The 21,263-nt window shown below is 45.6% G+C and overlaps 1 protein-coding gene across 5 annotated transcripts in view; it reads left to right on the forward strand.

The window, feature by feature from the left end:
- The first annotated feature begins 523 nt into the window (after positions 1–523).
- Positions 524–21,263, forward strand: part of RFC4 (replication factor C subunit 4) — a 32,761-nt gene continuing 12,021 nt past the window's right edge. Inside the window, exons 1-4 of one of the 5 annotated variants that reach the window (XM_053903554.1) lie at positions 524–648; positions 1,540–1,680; positions 18,535–18,671; positions 20,212–20,290. In XM_053903554.1, the coding sequence (XP_053759529.1) occupies positions 18,547–18,671; positions 20,212–20,290 (204 nt within the window). In that variant the 5' untranslated portion in view covers positions 524–648; positions 1,540–1,680; positions 18,535–18,546. Of the gene's footprint in view, positions 1,388–1,539; positions 1,681–16,155; positions 16,474–16,495; positions 16,779–18,307; positions 18,427–18,534; positions 18,672–20,211; positions 20,291–21,263 lie in introns of those variants that run through there. The other 4 variants (XM_019463456.2, XM_019463455.2, XM_019463453.2 and 1 more) reach the window with 4 other exon arrangements.

The raw sequence follows: 21,263 nt of genomic DNA on the forward strand, positions 1-21,263 counted from the left end.
CGAAAACAAACTGAAAACTACAAAATTAAATAACTGGAAAACTAGCTCAACATAAATGAAAATTACAATACCTGCTAAAACGAAGAAGCAAATAACTCTAAAATTAATTCTAAAACTAAAAAGTCTACACGTGAATCTCTGTCTACACGTAAGTCAACATGGACCGAACCCTCCCTGAAAGTAAACGGCCTCGGCGATCAGGGACCAGCGCAGCACCAGACACTGGCATGGACTCCAGTAGAGACCCCGCGCACACGCGGGTGCACGAAGCCGGCTCGGATTCCTGCCGGGCCCCGCCGGCGTCAGTACCGAGTCCCGCGCTCGCGCAGGCGCGCGTGTGGAGCAGCCCCGAGATTCGCGGACGTCTGCAGCGAGTCCCGGCGCCCGCGCAGGCGCGTGTGAATCAGCACCGAGGTTCGCGGGCGTCTGCGCGGAGTCCCGGCGCTCGCGCTGGCGCCTGAACATCCCGAAGGCTACTACACGGAGTCCCGGCGCTCGCGCAGGCGCGTGGGGAGCAGTCCTGAGGTTCGCGGGTGTCTGCACGGAGTCCAGGCGTTCGCGCAGGCGCGTGTGGAGCAGCCCCGAGGTTCGCGGCCGTCTGAGCCGAGTCCCCAGGGCTAACGCTGACGCGTGTGAAGCAGCTCCCAGGTTCTCAGCGGCCCTCGCCGGGAGGGTGGCCTCCGCGGGCAGGCCGTGGGCCCTTCCTCAGGCTTCTGGAAGGCGGTCCTATCTCACCCCACCCCCACCCCCAGTGGCAGATCCGCAGGGTCCGAGGCGGCCCCTTGGCTGCTTTCCCGCTGGAGGGTGGGCCGGGCCCTCGGCGTCCGCAGCAGGCCGGGCCGGGAATGGAGGCGGCGTGGGGAGGCCCGGCCGAGCGGGGGAGCCGCGGTGTTCTAGAACCAGTGTCAGTTCTCGGGGGAGGGGGTGCGCAGGCATCCTTCCCTCGCCTGCTCTGCTTTCGCCCGGAAACTAGTCGCGTCCCCCGCAGGGCCGAGCAAGGCAGCGGGCACCGCAGCGCTCTCCTTAGTTGTGTTTGTTGGCCTAAAATTCCAAGAAGAAAGTCAGAGGAGCAACGGCTAACAGATTCGCTCTTTGTTCTTTCCTCTTTCACACCCAAATGTTGTCACTGCCGCCTGTGAACGAAAGGGCTGCGTCTCCAGGGGCCGTGGCCTCAGTGCCCCAGACAAAGCCGGGCTGGCGGTGATGGGGGGTTGGGGGAGTTGGTTAGGGGTAGTGGCCAGGGACCCCAGAGCCACCCTCTGGGAGGTCGGGGGTGAGGCCGGGCTCTGAGGCCTTCGGCAGCCATGGAGCACCCAGGGCCTGGGGCTGGCAGGGCTGGAGGACAACGCAGGAACTGGGAGACCAGCCAGTTCCAGCCGCTCCACAGGTAAGTGGTACCTGGGGTAAAATGATGACCAGGCACTGGTGCCTGCTTTCCTCTCCCTCCTGGGGGCCCTGGGCCGGGGGGGGGGGGGACGCTCAGACTGGCACCGGAAGATCTCTCACACACTTGGCCACATGTTGACTGCATTATTTCAGGGCCACCTGGGCCATTCCCTGCCTCCAGGAAGGATCTGCCGGAGCCTGGAAGGAGAAAGGATTTTCCCAGCGCTTCAGGACCCGGGTAGCACCTCCCTGCTGGGGACTGTCCATGTGGCCTTCTTGCTGGCAATTCCACAGGTAAGGGATGGGGTCCCCACTCTAGTCTAGGGCAGTGTTTTCCTAATGTCTTAAGATACAAAGTTTACATCTTGACAGCGTATTCACAAACACAGATACACCTATTAAAACAAGTTTTACATCAGACATTACCCTCAGATTAGGAGTATGCTTGTCTTGATGAGCACTGAATAATGTATGGAACTGTTGGATCACTATATTGTACACCTTAAAGTAATAAAGCACTGTATGTCGACTACACTGGCATTAAAATTAAAAAATGAATAATTAAATTTAAATGAAAAAGCACATTACCTTCAGCATGAGTGATGCCCTTTAATAGTTTGAATTGTGTAATTTCATTTTTTTTAAGGCTGGTCTACACCCACTGAACGGATATTTTTACCTACTAATGGATTAAAACCCACAGTTAGAAAAGCATCATTATAGGGCATGGCAGAGGAAGAAAGAAAAGAATAAGCAGAAGGAGAATGGTAGGGGCATGGGAAAGGTAGAACAGAGAAAGAAGGCAAGGACAGAGTGCAAAAAGGTGTTTTGTGGGAGGTCACACAGGTGCCTGCCATCATGTCCCTTCCAGGGCATCTGTTCTAAGATACACTACCACCCCACTCTGTGCGTGCCCTTAGGGCATCCTTTTCCATGAGACCCCGGCCTACTTGGTGGCAAGGACAAAATCTTTTTCACTTTGGAAGCCCCACACCTCCCAGCAGAGGGAGGCACAGTCTTAGAAAACAGGCCGTAGTCAAAGCTTTCCAATTTCCAGAGGAGGAAAATGCCTTGGAGGGTCAGCCAGTCAGTGATTATATAGCACAGTCAAGATTTGCCCAGTGGGTCACAAGTATCAGTTTGTCATGTAAACTGAAGATAATACCCATTTTGGAGAGTTAGAGGATTAGCACTATGTACATCAGGAACATACACATGTCTGGTACATCATGGAAGCTCAAATAGCACCTGCTATTATTATTTTTTAAATGTTCGTCTTGAGAGAGAAAGAGCGAGTGGGGGAGGGGCAGAGAAAGAGGAAGACAGAGAATCCCAAGCAGGCTCTGCAGCTGTCAGTGCAGAGCCTGACTCAGGGCTCAAACTCACAACCATGAGTAGGGCGCTTAACTGACTGAGCCACCCAAGCGCCCCAGCACCTGCTGTTATTATTGTTAGTAGTGACAAGAGTAAAGAAACGCCACCTCAGGTATGCTCTGTCACTATCGTTTTGGGGCAGTTTGGCTGCCAATGTCTTCATCCTAGATAAGAATGGAAATCCTCATAGACACATAAGGAAATGACCTTAGAAATAAAACCAGAGGAAATATGTGCATGCATAAATTAGCAAAAGACTAATTTAAGCATGTAGACTTTAACAGATGTTCAGCTTGGCTATATCAGCACTTTAAGTTGCTGTACATTCTTGAAAAATTAATGGAATGACTTATTTCCCCACTGACTTCAGTCAGTATTGGGGGGAAGACAACCCTCACAGGCTCTAGCTACTCCTAGTCTGTGTGACAAAATAAATGCAAAGAGTACTGTATAGAAATGGATAATATAAATGGGAAAGATGGACCAGAAAAAAATCATGGTGGTAGGAACTCAAGATCATTCTCCCAGTCTTCACAACTTAGTTTGTAAATAAAAATGCTTTAGCGAACTTAGTTTTAGTGTTTAATGTTTAAAATACTGAGTTGGGGGCGCCTGGGTGGCTCAGTCGGTTGAGCGTCCGACTTCAGCTCAGGTCACGATCTCACGGTTCGTGAGTTCGAGCCCCGCGTCAGGCTCTGGGCTGATGGCTCAGAGCCTGGAGCCTGCTTCCGATTCTGTGTCTCCCTCTCTCTCTGCCCCTCCCCCATTCATGCTCTGTCTCTCTCTGTCTCAAAAATAAATAAACATTAAAAAAATTTAAAAAATAATAATAAAAAATAAAATAAATAAAATAAAATACTGAGTTGTTTTACTTTAAAAAAAGTTAAGTTCATCTATTAATAAGAAAATTCAGTACAGAGTTTATACTAATCAGAAAACACTTTTTTGGTTAAGTACAGACATTGACAAAATCCTCGGTTCAATTATTTTGCTCTAAATTTCTCCTTTCCCTTCTTGTCCACTAGATGGCGGATCAGAACCACTCTGGATCCTGCCAATGCCCTGGCAGCTCTTTCTGCACCGATTTTAAATGGCCAAACTCTATTTTTGTTTTGTTCCTTCCAGATTTTGCTCTCATCCCAATCGAAAGAAACATAAACTTTGTGAACATTTTAGGACACTCTGTGGCATACAAACAGAGTTATTTTAACTGGGGAGCTGGAGCTGCCTTAAAAAAGCTTCTTGTTCCTTGCCTGAAGGCCTGAGCCAGGGGGATTTGTCCTGTTCCTTTGGAGGAACATTGGGTAGTACTGTTGTGGTAACATGAGTGAAAGTACCCAAGCCAGGCACTGGGCTAGGAGTTCCATCTCATTCATTCCTCACAGAGAGACTGTAAGGTGTCACCTCTGTGTTATAAAAGACAACATTAAGAACTTGAGCCACATTGAGGGTAAGTAACTTTGTCCAGAGCTGAGTTTGAGCCTGGAACTCTGGGACCTCAAATGTTTTCGCTTAACCACACTGCTATGCCACCTGCCTGGTGCTGTTACCTGGTGGGTGTTTAACCACGGGGCTGATTTCTGCCTCATCTGCCCCACTAGCCACCTAGGTCTCAAAAAAGGAGTCGTCTCAGGATTAGTCTAGGTTGTCAGGCTGAATCAGGACCTTTTGCAAAGTTTTTCTCTGTGAACTAGAGTTTAAACTTGCACACTTAGACTAGTATATCTCTGAAGTGTGTATTTCCTTCCAAACCAATCTAAGACCAAGAGGAATCAGAGTTACTAATAAGCACCAAGAGAGAACTGGTATCTTTCATATAAAAACTAAAAAGCTAAGAAAAACAATAATCAGTGTGAAGTCTCAAAATGGTTAATATTTCTTTCAAAGAAAAAATAATATTTACCCGAGCATGCAATTTTTGCATGTTTCATGACAAAGCTTGTTTCACGCTGAAAGAAAAAAAATCACTCAGAATGAAGCCAATTTTAATTTACACACACACAAATTTAAGTAAGCAAGTATTAAAGGAATAAGGCCACCACACACATAAAGCACTGTATCTATTTATGTGTATATAAATGTTTGTTGTCATCTTTTTTTTCCTCTCATATATCCAGAAAATGTTTCTGTAGTTCTGACTCATTTGGCCCTGGCGTCCTCTCCCACTTATCCACCTACCATGCTATGTTCCCTGTGTGCCTTGATTCTGGGTCCACCCAGCTAGCTCTGTTCCTACGGAAGTAAGGAATGGCAATGAGCCCACCATTCTCCATTCTTCCCCGTGTGCACCAAAAGAGAATGGAAATGAGCCCAAACTATAGAAGCTGGTGGGGAAACACACGTCTCGTTCAGGTGTTGTCCCAGCTACAAGAGTAACACCAGGTCTTGGCCTCCAGTGGCTCCCCACTGCCTGCACCTGCAGAAAAGCCCAACTCCTCAGCCTAATTTTTTTTTCAATATATGAAGTTTATTGTCAAATTGGTTTCCATACAACACCCAGTGCTCATCCCAAAAGGTGCCCTCCTCAATACCCATCACCCACCCTCCCCTCCCTCCCACCCCCCATCAACCCTCAGTTCTCAGTTTTTAAGAGTCTCTTATGCTTTGTCCTCAGCCTAATATTTGAGGATACCTCCCACCTCCTTCTCGTGTCCTTCCACTCCATCCATGAATCTTTCAAGCAGGGCTCCAAATCACCACTGAACTTGCTCATTTAGAGGTAGCTCAATGATTTTCAGAGGTTCCTGGGTCCACTCTTCATTCCCCATGCAGCTGGCACAATTTACCCAGCTGCTGCAGTGGGCCTGTGGCCTTCACTTCCTGCCCTCATGCTCAGACTGTGCCAGAACTGGCTCTTTGCCTCCTATCCTGCACACCGTGCTGCCCCTACTAAGCTGTCTGCTGCCATAGCCCTTCCTTGATGGGCCTAAGCTTTCCTCCAGTTTCTTGAGACCTCCTGAGTCGTAGGTGGTCAGGCCACAAGTGAAGAGTTGTCCCAAACCACAGTGCCTGCCTCCTTCCTTGATTTGTCATGCTGCCGTGTCACACCCATCAGGCTACACTGCACTTCCCCACCCAAGCCCCATCTGCGTCCATAACTCCCTCTGGGCCCAAGGCGCCTTCCTCCTGGCTGTCTCCAGAGGCCCTGTCTCCACATCCCTCAGCGGCTGCCAGTGTCCTTGTCACTGGGTGTCCCTGTGTGCCTTGCCCAGAGTGTACAAAGTTATGCCCAGCAATCCCGGGGGGGGTAACAGTGGTACAGGAATGAACTGGGGTGATAATGTCGCATGTGTCAGAGCTTTGTAAAGTGCTAGGCAGACATAAGATCCTGGTATTCCTGATCCTGAAACCTCCCTCTCCCTCCCCCATTGCCTGATGCCCCTGAGTCTGCGTTCTGTCCAGGAGTCTCCTGTCCTCTCAGGGACCAGCCCACAGCCCAGCTCCCACTCCCGCACACAGTGCACCGAGGCCCCTCTGAGTTCCTAGAGCCCTCACTGTTGGCGTCATTCTCAGTGGCATTCCATCAGACCCTGTTTGGTGAGCCACACTCAGGACATCTGGCTCTGCTGCGAAAGAGTTGGGTGGAACTGACCCCTTGTTTGCCAGACTATAAAAGAAGGGGCCAGACTACCTCTGGACCTGTCTTTCGGTTCTGATGTTTTATGTGTGTAGACTTTTTCCTTCTCTAAACTTTATGCTTTTAATCCCCATCACAACCTAGAGCACAGTGCCAGGCTCACAGACACCCTATAAATGTATTTCTGGGTTGGTAACTGAATAACGGGTTTGTCCTACTGATGAGATAAAGTGATTTTTCACTTTGTGCTTTTTTTAATTAAAAAATTTTTAATTTATTGTTTTCATCATGATAACTGTAGTCTTTAATCCCCATCAACTATTTCACCCATCCCCCCACCAGCCTCCCCTCTGGTAAACCATAGGTTTGTTAAAGAATCTGTTTCTTGGTTGTCTCTCTCTCTCTTTTTTCTTTGTTTTTTTTTTGTTTTTTTTTTTTTTTTTTTAATTTTATTTTTGGGACAGAGAGAGACAGAGCATGAACAGGGGAGGGGCAGAGAGAGAGGGAGACACAGAATTGGAAACAGGCTCCAGGCTCCGAGCCATCAGCCCAGAGCCTGACGCGGGGCTCGAACTCACGGACCGCGAGATCGTGACCTGGCTGAAGTCGGACGCCTAACCGACTGCGCCACCCAGGCGCCCCTCTTTTTTCTTTGTTTAATTTCTTAAATTCCACATATGAGTGAGATCATGTGGTATTTGTCTTTTTCTGACTTGCCTCACTTAGCATTATACTCTCTAGCTCTATCCATGTTGTTGTAAATGGCAAGATTTCATTCTTTTTTTTTTTTAAATGTTTATTTATTTTTGAGAGAGAGAGACAGAGCATGAGTGGGGGAGGGCAGAGAGAGAGGGAGATACAGAATCTGAAGCAGGCTCCAGGCTCCAAGCCTTCAGCACAGAGCCTGATGTGGGGCTCAAACTCATGAACCTTGATCGTGACCTGAGCCAAAGTCGGATGCTTAACTGACTGAGCCACCCAGATGCCCCTAGATTTCATTCTTTTTTATAGCTGAATAATATTCCACTGTATACACGTAAACCACCTCTTCTTTATCCATTCATCTGTTGATGGACACTTGGACTGCTTCCATAGTTTGGCTGTTTGTAAATAATGCTGCAAGAAATGTAGGGATGCACGTATCGCTTTGAATTAGCGATTTTGCATTCGGGGGGCAAATACCCAGCAGTGCAATTACTGGATTGTGGGGTCCTTCTATTTTTAATTTTTTGAGGAACTTCCATCCTGTTTTATATAGTGGCCACACCAGTTTGCATTCCCACCAACAGTGCACAAGGGTTCCTTTCTCTCCACGTCCTTGCCAACACTTGTTTCTTGTGTTTTTGATTTGAGCCATTCTGACAGATGTGAAGTGATCTCTCATTGTAGTTTTGATTTACTTTTCCCTAATGATGAGTGATGTTGGACATCCTTTCCTATGTCCATTGGCCATCTGTATGTCTTCTGTGGAGAAACGTCTGTTAATGTCTTCTGCCCATTTTTTTTATTGGATTATTTGTGTTTTGGGTGCTGAGTTGTATCAGTTCCATATATGTTTTACTTTGGACACCCCTAAGTTTATATTTTCTTTCCCCTTCCCATAACTGGAATAATGTAGTTAGAATATTGAAGTGTAGTCAAAGGCCAGTTAGAATATTGAAGTGTAGTCAAAGGCCATATTCTACAAATACGGATACTTGGGCACCAAATTAGAGATTCTGACTCACTAGGTTGGGTGGAAATCTGCGCTTGCGACAAGCCCCTCAAGTGATTCTGAAGCTATAGCCTCTGAGAAATATTACTCTAAGAAGTAAGGATTTTTAGGACAATGCGAAGAGTAGAAATTTCTTCTTTTTGGTGGCAGCAAGTGATGTTTTCTTTCTTTGTGGGAAGAAGGTTGGGAAGTCGTCTTGAAAGATGGAGCCTCGAAGGGAGAGGAGTGCCCACCACTGGCCTGTCTGTGGCAGTTTGAACTTTCAGCAGTGCAGTAGCTAGAACAGCCCCTGTGGCCGCCATCTCTGCCACCGTGGCTACTCTTTTCATGACTTTATTGTGCCAACACTAGACTAGCCGAGGGAAGAGGGTGGCTGAGGACAACTGGAAGAGTCATTCTGTTTGGTTGATTCGTGCCTGTCCTATGGGAGATGCTTTCTGCTGGGCATTAACGTAGGTTATGAAGATGTTCACACTCCATGCCCACTCCATGCTCTGGGTCCACTAACCACATGCCTCTTTCCCACGCACCTTCATCCCCAATCTTCCAATGTTTTCTCTTTTCAAGTCCCTGACCAACTGGCCAAGCTATTCACCACTACCCACAAGCCTCTGTGCATCCTTCACAAAGCAGATGCCTTGATGCACTGCCTGATACCAGCGTGAGGAGGGGATTTTCACTGCAGTCCCTGAGGTTCTCCTAAGTGAGGATGCACTACAGTAGCTGCCCATTTTTCTCTCGCACCCACATACCAACTGACCTGTCCATGAACCAAGCTTAGCCTTTTCCCTCCTCTGTCAGCTAGAAATAGGAGCCTTCCAGGTAGTCTGTAGAGGGCTGATGCTAAGATGACCTCCAGGCGTTCACTGTCTTGGGTAATCCCCTTCCCTTCAGTGTAGGCAAGTCCAGCGACTTGCTTCTAATCAATGGGAATATGGCAAAGATGTTGGGAAGTACATGAGCATGTGTACTTAATACACTATAGAAGGTTGTAACACCCATCTTGCAAGGACACTCCCTGTGCCTTGTTTGCTGTGAAGAAGCAAGTGGTCATGTTATGAGCTGCCACATGGGAAGGAACATGTGACAGGGAGCTGAAGGGGGCCTCTGGGTAACAGCCAATTAGAAGCTAAACCCCTGAGTGTGGCAGTCTGCAAGGACTCAGACAATAACCATACGGGGCTGGAAGCGAATCTCTCCTCAGTTGGTGCTCAGGTAATGATCACAGCCCCAGACAATGCCTTGATTGCAGCTTTGTGAAAACCTGATAATAGGACCCAGGTAAGTCATGGCCCAAATGTTGACCCACAAAAACTGTGAAATAATAAATATGTATTGTCTTAAGCTGCTAAGTTTGTGGTAATACTGTTAACGCAGCAATAGAAAACTAATACACAGCCGGAAATGTGAGCCGAGAGGCACCGGTACAGAATGGTAGGTGACATGGGAGCCTGGGTCACTTGCTCATGCAGGCTTCCTGTATTGTCTGGTGCCGCACATGGCTGTTCCCAGACTTACCACTTCCAGCTTGTGATGGAATGCTGCTGGTTCCTCCCAACCTAGGTGAATTTGACAGAATGCAGCTCCTGATAGATAAATCTGGATACTTGGTCATTTCATGTCCCATGGTTAGGTGCTTAATCTATACCAGGGCTCACTTGCACATGGGAATCTCTTTTCCAAACGATTCTCTGCTGCAGATGGCACAGGCTTGTATCAGGACCCTGGGGCTTTACGTTGTCATTCTGTTCTTCTCCACATGACATATTTTCTCACCACAGATAATTCGGACACCACAGGGTCTATGTGGCTTATAGCCCACTGATTGTACTGCCCCGGCGGCAGGGATGCTTGCACCTCAGCCTGGATCTGCTGCAAAACCCTTTCCTGCTGGCAAGTTTTCTTGTCACTGAGTAAATGGGAGCAGTTATTTCTAAATATGGAATATGCTGCCTCCAGAAACCAAGAGGACTGCCAGGCATTGTGCTTTCTTTTTAGTTGCATGAGATGTGAGATACTAATTTGTCCTAATTTGATGGAGATGGGAGAATATGGCCCAGCTTGCACCAAACCGCTGGATCCCTAAGAACTTCGCCCATGGGGTGAGCCCCTGATTCTTCATTTAGCTTTTTTTTCTGTCCTCTGGCTTGCACAGGTCTTACCCAGTCCTCCAGTATATTGGCCACTTCTTGCTCATCTGATCATTAATAGATGAATGTGGTCTTTGCAGAATGTCCAGGTGGTCCAGGTCCTTAAGGCTATATTATGCGAGAGGGCAGACTTAACATATATCAAAGGCAACACTGTGAATTTATACCATGTCCTGTGCCATGTGAATGTGAACTCCTCTGATCATCCTTCTTAATGAGGATTGAAAAGAATACATGTATGAGATTGATGGCTGTTTACTATGTATCCAAGGCCATTTAAATCTGATCTAGCAAAGATACCCTATCTGGCTCAAAGCTGCAATGGGAGGCTACTACTTGGTTGAGTTTATGGTAACCCACCGTTATCCTCCAGGATACATTCAGTGTTTGTGGGGGACATACTCATGAATGGAAAAGGCCTATGATAAGGACCATTCCTGCCTACTTCACGTATTTAAGGGTAGCACTAGTATTTGCCGTATCCCTTCATATGGTATGGGTTTTGATTTACTGTCTTGGCTGGGAAGGGTACACTTGTTTCCCGGGGTTCTACTTGGCATTCTCCACTATGATGGCCCTTACACCACAGTCCAAGGAGCCAGTGTGGGTTCTGCCAATTCCTAAGCATGGTCATTCCATTGTTTGGGGAACCAGGGAAATTACCAGCAGATGAGTGTGTGGAGTGGGTGGACCTACATGAACCAGACCTGGGTAAGAACTCCATTTATTACGCTACCCCTTATGCACCCTACTCCAACAGGGGAATTACAAGGATGGTTTGGGTTCCTGGATCTCTCAACTCAGACCATGCATCCAGTAGACCTGAAAGTCTTTGTATTCCTATTTCTTTCAGGGTAGGTATATGAGTAGATGGGTTTGGAGAAGGGCTAAGGAAATCATTATATTGTTGCCATCGTGTTTGCAGGGTCCTCTTTTGTGAGCTGCTGTCAATAAGTGGGATTTAGGTTGGAAAACTGGTCAGGTTGGAAAACAGAGAAAGTGACCAAGACTTTTGATGGTCATGACTGTGGTTCACCTCCTGATCATACGTTGGATTTATTTTGGTTCTATAGGTTGAGCAGTACTCTCATCTGCTATTCATCTATCACGTCTCTCAGGATGCTATGCTGTATTAACCACCTCCCCAGCTCTCTGTGACTCAGACCTCTCTGCCTCTGACATTGTCACTCATGATAACTTGCTTTTGAGAGTTAAGTATTGCCATCTGGCTTCTATTTTGGAATTCTGTTGTCCCCATTGCTATCAGAAAACCCTGTTCTGTCCCCACATTTCCTACCAGTGATCTTGGCCTACAGGGGACAGTCCACCATCAAGCTTCTTAACAATACTGAAGCCCCCTCAATCAGCACATCCCTTGTCACTTTGAAGAACACTTTATCCTGAGAACAGAGGAGGCTAATCGCTTTTTGGCCTTCCATAGTATATCCCAATCAAGTGTCTTGACTTCTTCCCCCACTGCTTGCCACTGCAGGCCAGCATTCCTACTTAGTGTGAGTGATTGCTTTTTCCAAGTTTCCAAGGGACAACCAAATGCTGTCACCTGGATTCTTTGCCTAGCTATTAAATACTATGCCACAGGTTTTTCTCCCTTTTCCATCCAGTGCAGCCCCATATATTCTCTCCTGCTTGCTCAGCTGGATTGTGTCACCCATCCAGCCAGCTTTTTTAGTAGGTAGTCCTTTTCTACCATTAGCTGACCCAGCATTCTTCATCCTGGCTATAGCTCTGGTGGTCAGGAGTGAAGAGTGGGGTAGACCATTGAGGGGTAAGGGAAGATATGTGTTGTGTTACAAGGCAGAAACCTCTATGTCATCAAGCTTCAGCCTTTAACTGAAGAATGCGCTACCTCTGTTATCAACAGCATTCAAGGGAATATGGAAATTTAAGACTTTCAAATGCATCAACCCAGATGACCCCATTTCAAGTCTCAGCATCCCATTTTTTCCCAATCAGGACCTTGACCTTGATGTGGGAGACTAGATGGAGTTGAAAACTTAACCTCCTCTGGAACTCCTACTCCTATAATTTAGTTTTGGGGTCTGGCCCACAGAACTTGTGTGTGTGTGTGTGTGTGTGTGTGTGTGTGTGTGTGTGTGTGAGAGAGAGAGAGCCCAAGTGAGGGGGAGGGGCAGAGAGAGAGAATCCCCAGCAGGCTCTGCGTTGTAAGTATAGAGCCCAACTCAGGGTTCCACCTCACAAATCATGAGATCATGGCCTGAGCTGAAATCAAGATTCAGACACTTAACCCCTTAACCACGTGAGCCACCCAGATACCCCGCCACAGATTTTAATTTTATTTTTTGCCCTCTGGCTGTAGGATATGTGATCGCTTTATATGTTGCCGATTAGACCCTCTGGCTTTCACACCTGGTCTGGTACTAGCAATGAATCACCCTCAGCCTTTGTCTTGTTTTAATTAATAAGCCCTCCCTTCCCCCAAATGGCCATCCAATTCCAAAATTCATATAATTACTATTTCCTAAAATCCCTAAGATATTGCATCCGTCAGTGTACTCGTTTCCAAAGGCATCCCATTCCAGTTTGCCACCGGTGAAAGTTTTAACAATTGCCATAGCATTCCAGGGGCTATCGGTGCTCCATTATCACCAAGGATGGGTTCTCATTACCAGCAGGCTGGCAAGTGACCCAACTACAAAATTACATCTTAGAGTCTTTTTCTAGGACTACTTCTTATACGCGCCATCATAAGTTGAATTTACAGGAAACAGATTCTGAGATCTGAATGGAGGTTTTTTATTGGTTGGTACTCTTGGGAAAATACCTGAGAGGGCTCAGGGAAGCAGGACTGGGCAAAAATACTGTGGTGCAAGTGCAATAGAGATCTGGAGCTGAGACAGTCCATGAGCTGTGCCACCCCAAGGCAAAGAGGTTAAGTTTCTCTCCTCCTCCTAGACTAGTCCTTGAAGGTGGGCTACCCCCAAGGAAATGTGATTTTGGCCGCAGTGGCTCTGGTGGCTGAGCACAAGTTCTAGAAAGGACTCAGCTGAGAGCTGTCAGCTCTCGACAGTCCCAACAGCTGGGGAAGTGAGGGTCTCAGCCCTAAAAGGTAGCACACCAGAGCACCCCCTACACCTACATTTCCTGTTTTCAAAATTGACACTGTCATTCACTATTTAATCCTTCTCATTCTTAACAGCAATCTTCTTTTATTTTCTACCCCAGTCATCTTTTTCTAGAGGGCCCATAAAACATAATCCTTGTCTGTTTCAAAAGGCAACACACTAAGTAGAGTTGTACTCAACTTTTAAAAGCCCTCTTTTGGGGAGCCTGAGTGGCTCAGTCGGTTGAGCCTCCGACTTTGGCTCAGGTCATGATCTCATGGCTCATTAGTTCGAGCCCCACGTTGGGCTCTGTGCTGACAGCTTAGAACCCGGAGCCTGCTTTGGATTCTGTGTCTCTCTCTCTCTGCCCTCCCCCGTTTGCACTGTCTATCTCAAACATAACAACATTTTTTAAAAAGCCCTCTTTTAACATTAAAAACTTCACACATCTCCACATAATACCATAATGGTAAATGAATGGCTAAAAAAGCAAAAGCTATTATAAATTTATTAACTGGTTTAATCACATGAACACCCAGGTATACTACAAACAAAGTAGTATGTAATTATATAAAGACTTTTCTTGTTCCGGTGACAGAGACAGTGCATGGTGGCCACATAAAATTATGAAATGCTAGGGACACCTGGGTGGCTCAGTCAGTTAAGCGTCTGACTCGGTTTTGGCTCAGGTCATGATTTCACAGTTGGTGGGTTCAAGCCCTACGTTGGGCTCTGCACTGACAGTGTAGAGCCTGCTTGGGATTCTCTCTCTCCCCCTCCCTCTCTGCCCCTCCTGAACATGCTCTCTCTCAAAATAAATAAATAAACTTGAAAAAATCCGTCTAAAAAAAAAAAAAAGATTATGAAATACCTAGGTTAGGATGCTACCTATAGCTGTGTTCAGGAATGAAATGGTTGTCTAAGAAGGCAAGTGAGGTTGAAATCTGGCCCAGCCTCTAATCACCAAGTTTTTCACTCCATTAAGGGGCTGAATATACCAGAGGAATATGGCGCATTTTTTAAAACCAATTGCCCAAGCATGCTATCATTCAGGTCTCTCTTTTCTACTTATGATAATGGCATCTCTGTGTCAGCCCTGACCCTGCCCAGTAACTAATTATAAGTCTTAACTCTGGAGTCAGACAGTCCTAGATGTGGATTCTGGCTTTCTTGCTTATTTGCTGTTAACCTTATCCGTCTAAGCATTGGTTTTCTTATCTATAAAATGGGGGTATATCTCCCTCTGTGTGGTTGTGGTGTTTGTTCAGGTAGCAACTGAATACCACCTACCTTTACAGATCTTTAGCAACTTTATTATAGAGGTATAATTTACATACAATAAAATGTACATACATTAAGTATACATTTTCATGGGTCCTGACATTGTAAACCAGTGACCGGAGAGGTTACCTGTGTGTTTTTTATACTCTCCAGGAAGTGTACCAGGCCCTGTGAGAGTTAGACAGTAGTATAAAGGATACTTAATCTGGTTAGCCCCTTGATTAGGTTAGGCTTGGGATATATGTACTCAGAGCCCCATGCTTCCTCTCCCTAACACACATCACACACAACACATGTCACCCTCCTAGGCTGTAAAGCTACTTGAAGGCAAAGACCTTCTACCTTGTTTCCTGATGTACCCCCACCACCTAGAAGTGTCTAGGCACTTTGTAAGCACTAGTTAAAATACAAATGAATAAACGCGTAAAATTAACAATGAATATCATGTTGAGCTTGTATCAAACAAAATTTATACTCATTCATTTAGAGAAGACCCAGATCAACCTTATGAGTTAGGGGAAAGCCCTACAGCAAAGGTTGCATTTAAAAGGGGTCAGATTTCAGTAAGATGTAGGAAAAATTCAGAACTAAGAAATGAGTAAAGATAAAGACTTGCCTAGGGCCCATAGGGCATGTGTCATGGTAGGGTTAAACATTATTATCAATCTTCTGATTTTCATTGAGCATCTGCACCACCAGATTTCTGGGCAGGGCTCTGGGATTAGAAGATGATCACAGCAGCTGCATGGAAAAGTGCTCCCTCTCACCAACAGCCAGTTACTAATAGAGGTATGAGCCACATGCATTCAAAAGGGCAAAGACCTCGACTTCAGACTTCTGATGTCTCTCCCTTTATTTCAATTTTTTTTTTCTTTTTAATGTTTATTTTTGAGAGAGAGAGAGGGACACACCAAAACTGAAGCAGGCCCCAGGTTCTGGGCTGTCAGCATAGAGACCCACTCTGGGTCCGAACCCAGGAATGGTGAGATCATGACCTGAATCTAAGTACATGCTTAACCGACTGAGCCACCCAGGCGCCCCTCCCCCTTTATTTTTTTTAAAGTTTATTTATTTTGAGAGAGAGAGAGCGCTCAAATAGGGGAGGAGCAGAGAGAGAGGGGAGAGAGAAAATCCCAAGCAGGCTACACACTCAGCTTGCAGCCCAATGTGGGGCTCGACAGTTCTCACGAACTGAGATCATGATTTGAGCTGAAACCGAGAGTCCCTGAGGCTTAACGGACTGACCGCCCAGGCGTCCCGCTGTCTCCCTTTTAAGCACAAAGTTTGCCAGGCAACCACCAAGGTGGAGTTACAGGGCAGGATAATCAGGGTGCCCTCTTCTGGCCAGGGACCGACTCCACCCTCCCCAATCCCCCTCTTTCCTTGGGGTGAAGTAGGTTGCAGGCCAAATTGTGTCCAGGCAGAAACGTCAGTGAGACGCCCCAGGACTACCGATCAAGTCCACGGTGCGGTAGAGGAAAACAGGACTCCCGAGGCCCTCCGCGGACCGCAGGCTCTGGGCAGGCCCACGCCCCGTCCGGCCCCTCGTGGGAGCCGTCGCAGACCCCTCCCCGCCCACTTTCGCAGAGCATGCCGGGGCCGTCGTGCCCGCGGCTCCTCCCGCCTGGGTCGCTGTGTTTCCCTTGCCCTGCAGCCTCCAGTCCGAGGAATGCACGGGGACGGCGTGGAACTTAATCTACACCTCTTTGTCACTCTTGCCCCAGTCTGTGCGACCCCCAAAGCGTGTCACCTGTGCAAATAAAACGGGGTAGAAGTTAAAGGCCCCGTGGGCGCGGAGCGCGCGCGGCGAGCCGGAAGTGACGCGCTCCGTGCCCGCGTATTCCCGCCCTGCCCTTCGCCGGCTGTTCCGTGGCGGGAACCCGGGCGACCGTCCTGACGGCGGCTACTGTAAGTGTCACCCGGTCTGGCGGCTCCAGGCCTCCGAGGCCTGATGGTCTCACATTGGGGAACGGAGCTAGAATTTCGCGGCCACCTCGCCCCTTCCCTATCCCCGGGAGCCCCGGGGACGACCCTGCGGCATCCTCGCTCCGGAGACGAGCGGCTGAGAGGCCCAGGTAGTGCCCAGGAGCAGGCGAGCCAGGGATAACGGGCGACCGGCCGGAGAAATTGCAAGGGTGGCCTTCGCTCTCCTCACCTCTTGCGCCCTTGATGCCCCTGTGATGTCTTCCCCCGTCGCTCCCGTTCGCAGAATGGTAGCTCATACAGCATCTTTCAGAGCCCTGCTTTGGCTTGTAATAGTGTTTAGTAATTGCTGCAACCTGTGGCAGGGATGGAGGGAATAATCCAGTAACGCTAAAAAGCTAGGCTGTTTACAGGTTTTAATCATTTTTTTTACCGAGTATTTACTCATATGCCAAGCATAGAGGTATGTGTACACAGAAGTATGCTTTTTCTGTGTATTTCTTTAAAAAAAAAAAAGATTAAATTGACATACGATATTAGTTTCAGGTGTACCACAGTGCTTAAACGTTTGTATACATTGCGAAACTATTGACTACATTCCCTGTGCTGTAGGTTACATCCCGTGGTTCAATTTATTTTATAACTGGAAGTTTGTGCTTCTTAATCCCCTTCATTCATTCTGCCCCCTCCCTTCTGACAAGCACCAGTCTGTTCGCTGAGTCTGGGTTTTGTTTTGTTTTGTTTTGTTTTGTTTAGATTCCTCATGTAAGTGAAATCATGCAGTATTTGGCTTTCTTTTGTCTTTGGTTAGTAGAACATCTGCAAGGTCTGTCCGTGTTGCCACAAATGGCAAGATTTTTTTTCTTGTTTATGGCTGAGTAACATCATGTGTGTATCACATCATCTTTATCCATTTATCCACTGATGAACACGAATTGTTCCATATCTTGGCTGTTATAAATAATGCTGCATTGAACATAGGGGCGCATAGATCTTTTTGAATACCCAATAGTGGAATTGCTGGATCATATGATACCTCTGTTTTCTAATACTTTGAGGAAACTCCATACTGGTTTTCATAGTGTCTGCACCAATATAATTCCCACCAACAGGGCATGAGGGCTGGCACAATTCTTTTATTTACCTTTTATTCTTTTATTAACTGCCTTATGGAGTAGGCCTTAGCTCCTTTTACAGAAGGGGAAGCTGAGTCTCATAAATGGTAATTCAGTCACCAAATACTATGGAGCATCTATCATGTACTAGTTACTGCTCTAGGCCCTGAGCAAGAGCAGTGAAAAAAACAGAATTTTCGGGCAAGCTAACAATGCTCTCTTATCCATAAAACAGCCTTCTGCTGCCTGTAAGAAAGTATATCTGAATGTTAATAGTGGTTATCTTCTGGGTGAGATTTTTGCATGACTTTTTAGAACAATTCATGCTTTCCCACTTTGTTTTGATTTCTTCAGATGAGCATGTTATTAAGCAAAAGAACTGTTTCCATTTTAACAACAAATTCCCAGACCCGACCCTCCCCACAAAACAGCCTCTTCAGAGTCAGCGGTAGTCATTGGCTCTGCCACTAAAACAGATCTTTGAGTAGAGCTCTAGGCCCAAGAAAAGAAATGAAAGTTCTCATTTGTGGTCCCAACTCCTCATTGCTAAGTCCATCCCTGGGTCTGAGCTAAAGCTAGGCCCCTGACTGAAATGGAAGAGACTGTAGAGGCCCATACATAGTTTGGCCATTAATGACATCATATTTGTCAAAAAGTGTGGAATTCAAAATTTTTCATTCATAAATTTATCTTTGTTCTGTAACTCTCTCATTATAAATAAATTCTAAGTGTCCTAAGCACTTCGGCCAGTTTTATGGTCCCTTTAGTTCTCAGTACAGTACATTTAGAAGATGCTAGGTCATGAGGTGATGTCCTTTATTTGGTAAGTAATTATTGGAATATTTTGCACAAGGTTAAGGGTGCTTTCACGCCGTATGTCCTCATAATGATTTCAAAAGAGCTTTTCCTTTTCTGTCTTGCACCTGGTCAGGGTGAAGTAACCATGCAGGCTTTTCTAAAAGGCACATCTGTCAGTACTAAACCACCACTGAAGGATCGAGTAGCTGCCACAGCTGGAAGCAGTGGAGAGAACAAGAAAGCCAAACCTGTTCCGTGGGTGGAAAAATAGTAAGAATGCTTGTGGTTTTGTTGAAATAGTTAATATATTACGTCTCTAACCAGTTTTCATCACTTTTTTTTTTTTTTTTAACTTACGGGGAGAGGGATGATTTGCTTTGTTTAGATGTCCTTAAGAATCACCCAATTAGGTAAGTCATAGAGCCTTGCAGCTGAAACTACTGTAGAATGATCTAGTTTAATTACTTTATAGATGAACTAAGGTCTTCTGTATAACTCAGGTCTGTGGTTTAGGGATTGAGATACAGCAGAAGAAAACAGTTTCTAGAAGGTGACCATAAGGTCTTGTCAGGAGTTCCATTTAAATCCAAATAATCTGTTCCCCCTTTCATTGCTGATAAGTGGACATTGTTGAGTTTTTGAGGTGGCGCTTAAATTTAAATCAGCTAGTGATATTATGACAAGTTGTTATAACCCTTGTTGTTATAATAATATAGCCTCAATTATTACCAAAAGTTTGTGGATTACTTATAGGTCAAATAAGATCCTCCTGTGTTTTATTTGCTACCAATGATGGTTTTTAAAATGGGAGATTTCACATTCAAATCTAGATTTTTAATTTAAAAAATATACTGGGGGGGGGGAACCTAGGTTTTCAGCTTCTCAGGGGATTAGACAGTACTAGATGCAGATTCTCCCTTGACATCATGAGACCTGAGTACTGCTTCTCGTTCTGGCAAGGTCATATGTTCTTCAATTCACCATCGTTCTTCTGTTTTCTCTTGCCTTACACTCTGCCTTCTTTACTCTTGCTTTCTCCCTGGCCCCTGCAGGTATTTGCATATGAAACCCTGGTGTATAACATACACTGGTTTCCCTAGAAAGCATTATCTGACATAAAATTCCCACCCAGCATTGACCTCATTTATTAGAAATGTATAAATCAAGGAAGAGCTTTTAGCCAACTAACTAAGTGCAGTACCTAATCTTAGGGTTAGGAGTATAACTTTGTTCCAGTTTCTCTTAAAATCACTACTGATGTAAGATGAAAATTACATGTTGTTATACTTCATTTTGGTTAAACGTGTTATTTTGTTAGCCCTCAGTCAAGTGAATAGGTATGCATTTTCTGCACAGTTAGGTGATGGATGAAATTGGTATTAACCAATTAACTATGTTAACTGTGTATTAACTATATTAACCAAAATAGTTGCTTATTCTGGGTTACTAAGTAGGTCTCTCTTTTCAGCTTAAGTGCATGATCTTATCAAAATACATTATGTTCTAGGCCACTGTTTACTTTAAATTTTTAACCAGTGGACATTTGTGGTGTAATAAAGCAAAATATTTTTACTTAATTGTTGTAAGTACTCTAGATGCAAGCAATGCATGTAAAAGGAAAAGTGATTTCACTCCTTCAGTATATATTAGCTTAAGGTAAATACAAATGGGGCTTCCACCTACTTCCAATTATGAAAGTTTCCCATTTTATCACCAATATATAAGAATTATCATTGGTATTTTAGCAAAAGGAACACTTAAGACATTACTGTAGCTATTATACTAAATAATCTCTGGGGTTTTTTTCCAGTCGCCCAAAATGTGTGGATGAAGTCGCTTTCCAGGAAGAAGTGGTTGCAGTACTGAAAAAGTCTTTAGAAGGAGCTGATGTGAGTAGCAAATGATGTGTCACGTCATTGGGAGATTGCAGATTTAATTTACTTACCCTCTTCCTTCCTTTTATAATTGCCTGCTCCCCTAAAATACTAGCTGTACATACAGTATGCCCTTGATAACTATTTGTACAGTAGATGATTGGTTCAAATATTGATTGAGCATCTCCCATTCTGTCCTGTGGCATTGTTATGTAATACTCAAGTGGAGACCATTGAACGAGACACGCTGGGTTCTTTGGCTCATGAGCTTTTATTTTGGTGGAGAGTGACAGAGAATAAATCTGCAAGCCAAATAAATAAGAGAATTGTAGATAATTGTGCTCTGAAGAAGAGTTAGAGATTCTTTGAAACTAATTGCTCACCTAATGTTAGGATTTGGTTTGAACTACAACATAAAAAACATGAGTATTTCTGCTTATAGCATTGTGTCTCCTGCTGTGGTATGTGAGATTTAAAAAAACTCTTTATGGATGTGAGGGTGATCTGGCTGTAACATCTGTCACCCCATTGATGGCCAGGGTTGATTCGGCTGATCGGGCTGGCTAGGCGGGTGTCCCCTTCCTCCCTCACCGCTCCATGTGTGTCCCTCCTGAAGCTGGGCGCTCGGTTGAAGAGGACAACCTTCCCCGATAGAGGAGGACCGTTCTTTGGTCAAGGGTGTACGAGTAGCTGCGCTCCCCTGCCGAAACCTCCAAACAAGCTCTCAAGGTCCATTTGTAGGAGAATATAGGGTAGTCAAGTTTCCAAGACTCCAGACACATCCAAATGAGGTGCTGCAATTGGCAGTCTGCCTTTCTTAAAAAACAAAAAAAAACCCAAAAAACCTTTGAATGACTTGCATCTTAGGTTATTCAGGGGCAAGATAACTCTGTAAGAAGAATTAGCAGTTTAAAGTTGTATTATGAAGTGCTTTAAGAACTCAGTAAAAGAAGGGGAAAAGTTGCAGATGAAAGTGGGATGTGGTTTT

The sequence above is a fragment of the Panthera pardus genome, unplaced genomic scaffold (genome assembly GCF_024362965.1).
Source record: "Panthera pardus isolate Hobbes unplaced genomic scaffold, ASM2436296v1 HiC_scaffold_16, whole genome shotgun sequence".
In the NCBI taxonomy this organism is placed as follows: Eukaryota; Metazoa; Chordata; class Mammalia; order Carnivora; family Felidae; genus Panthera; species Panthera pardus.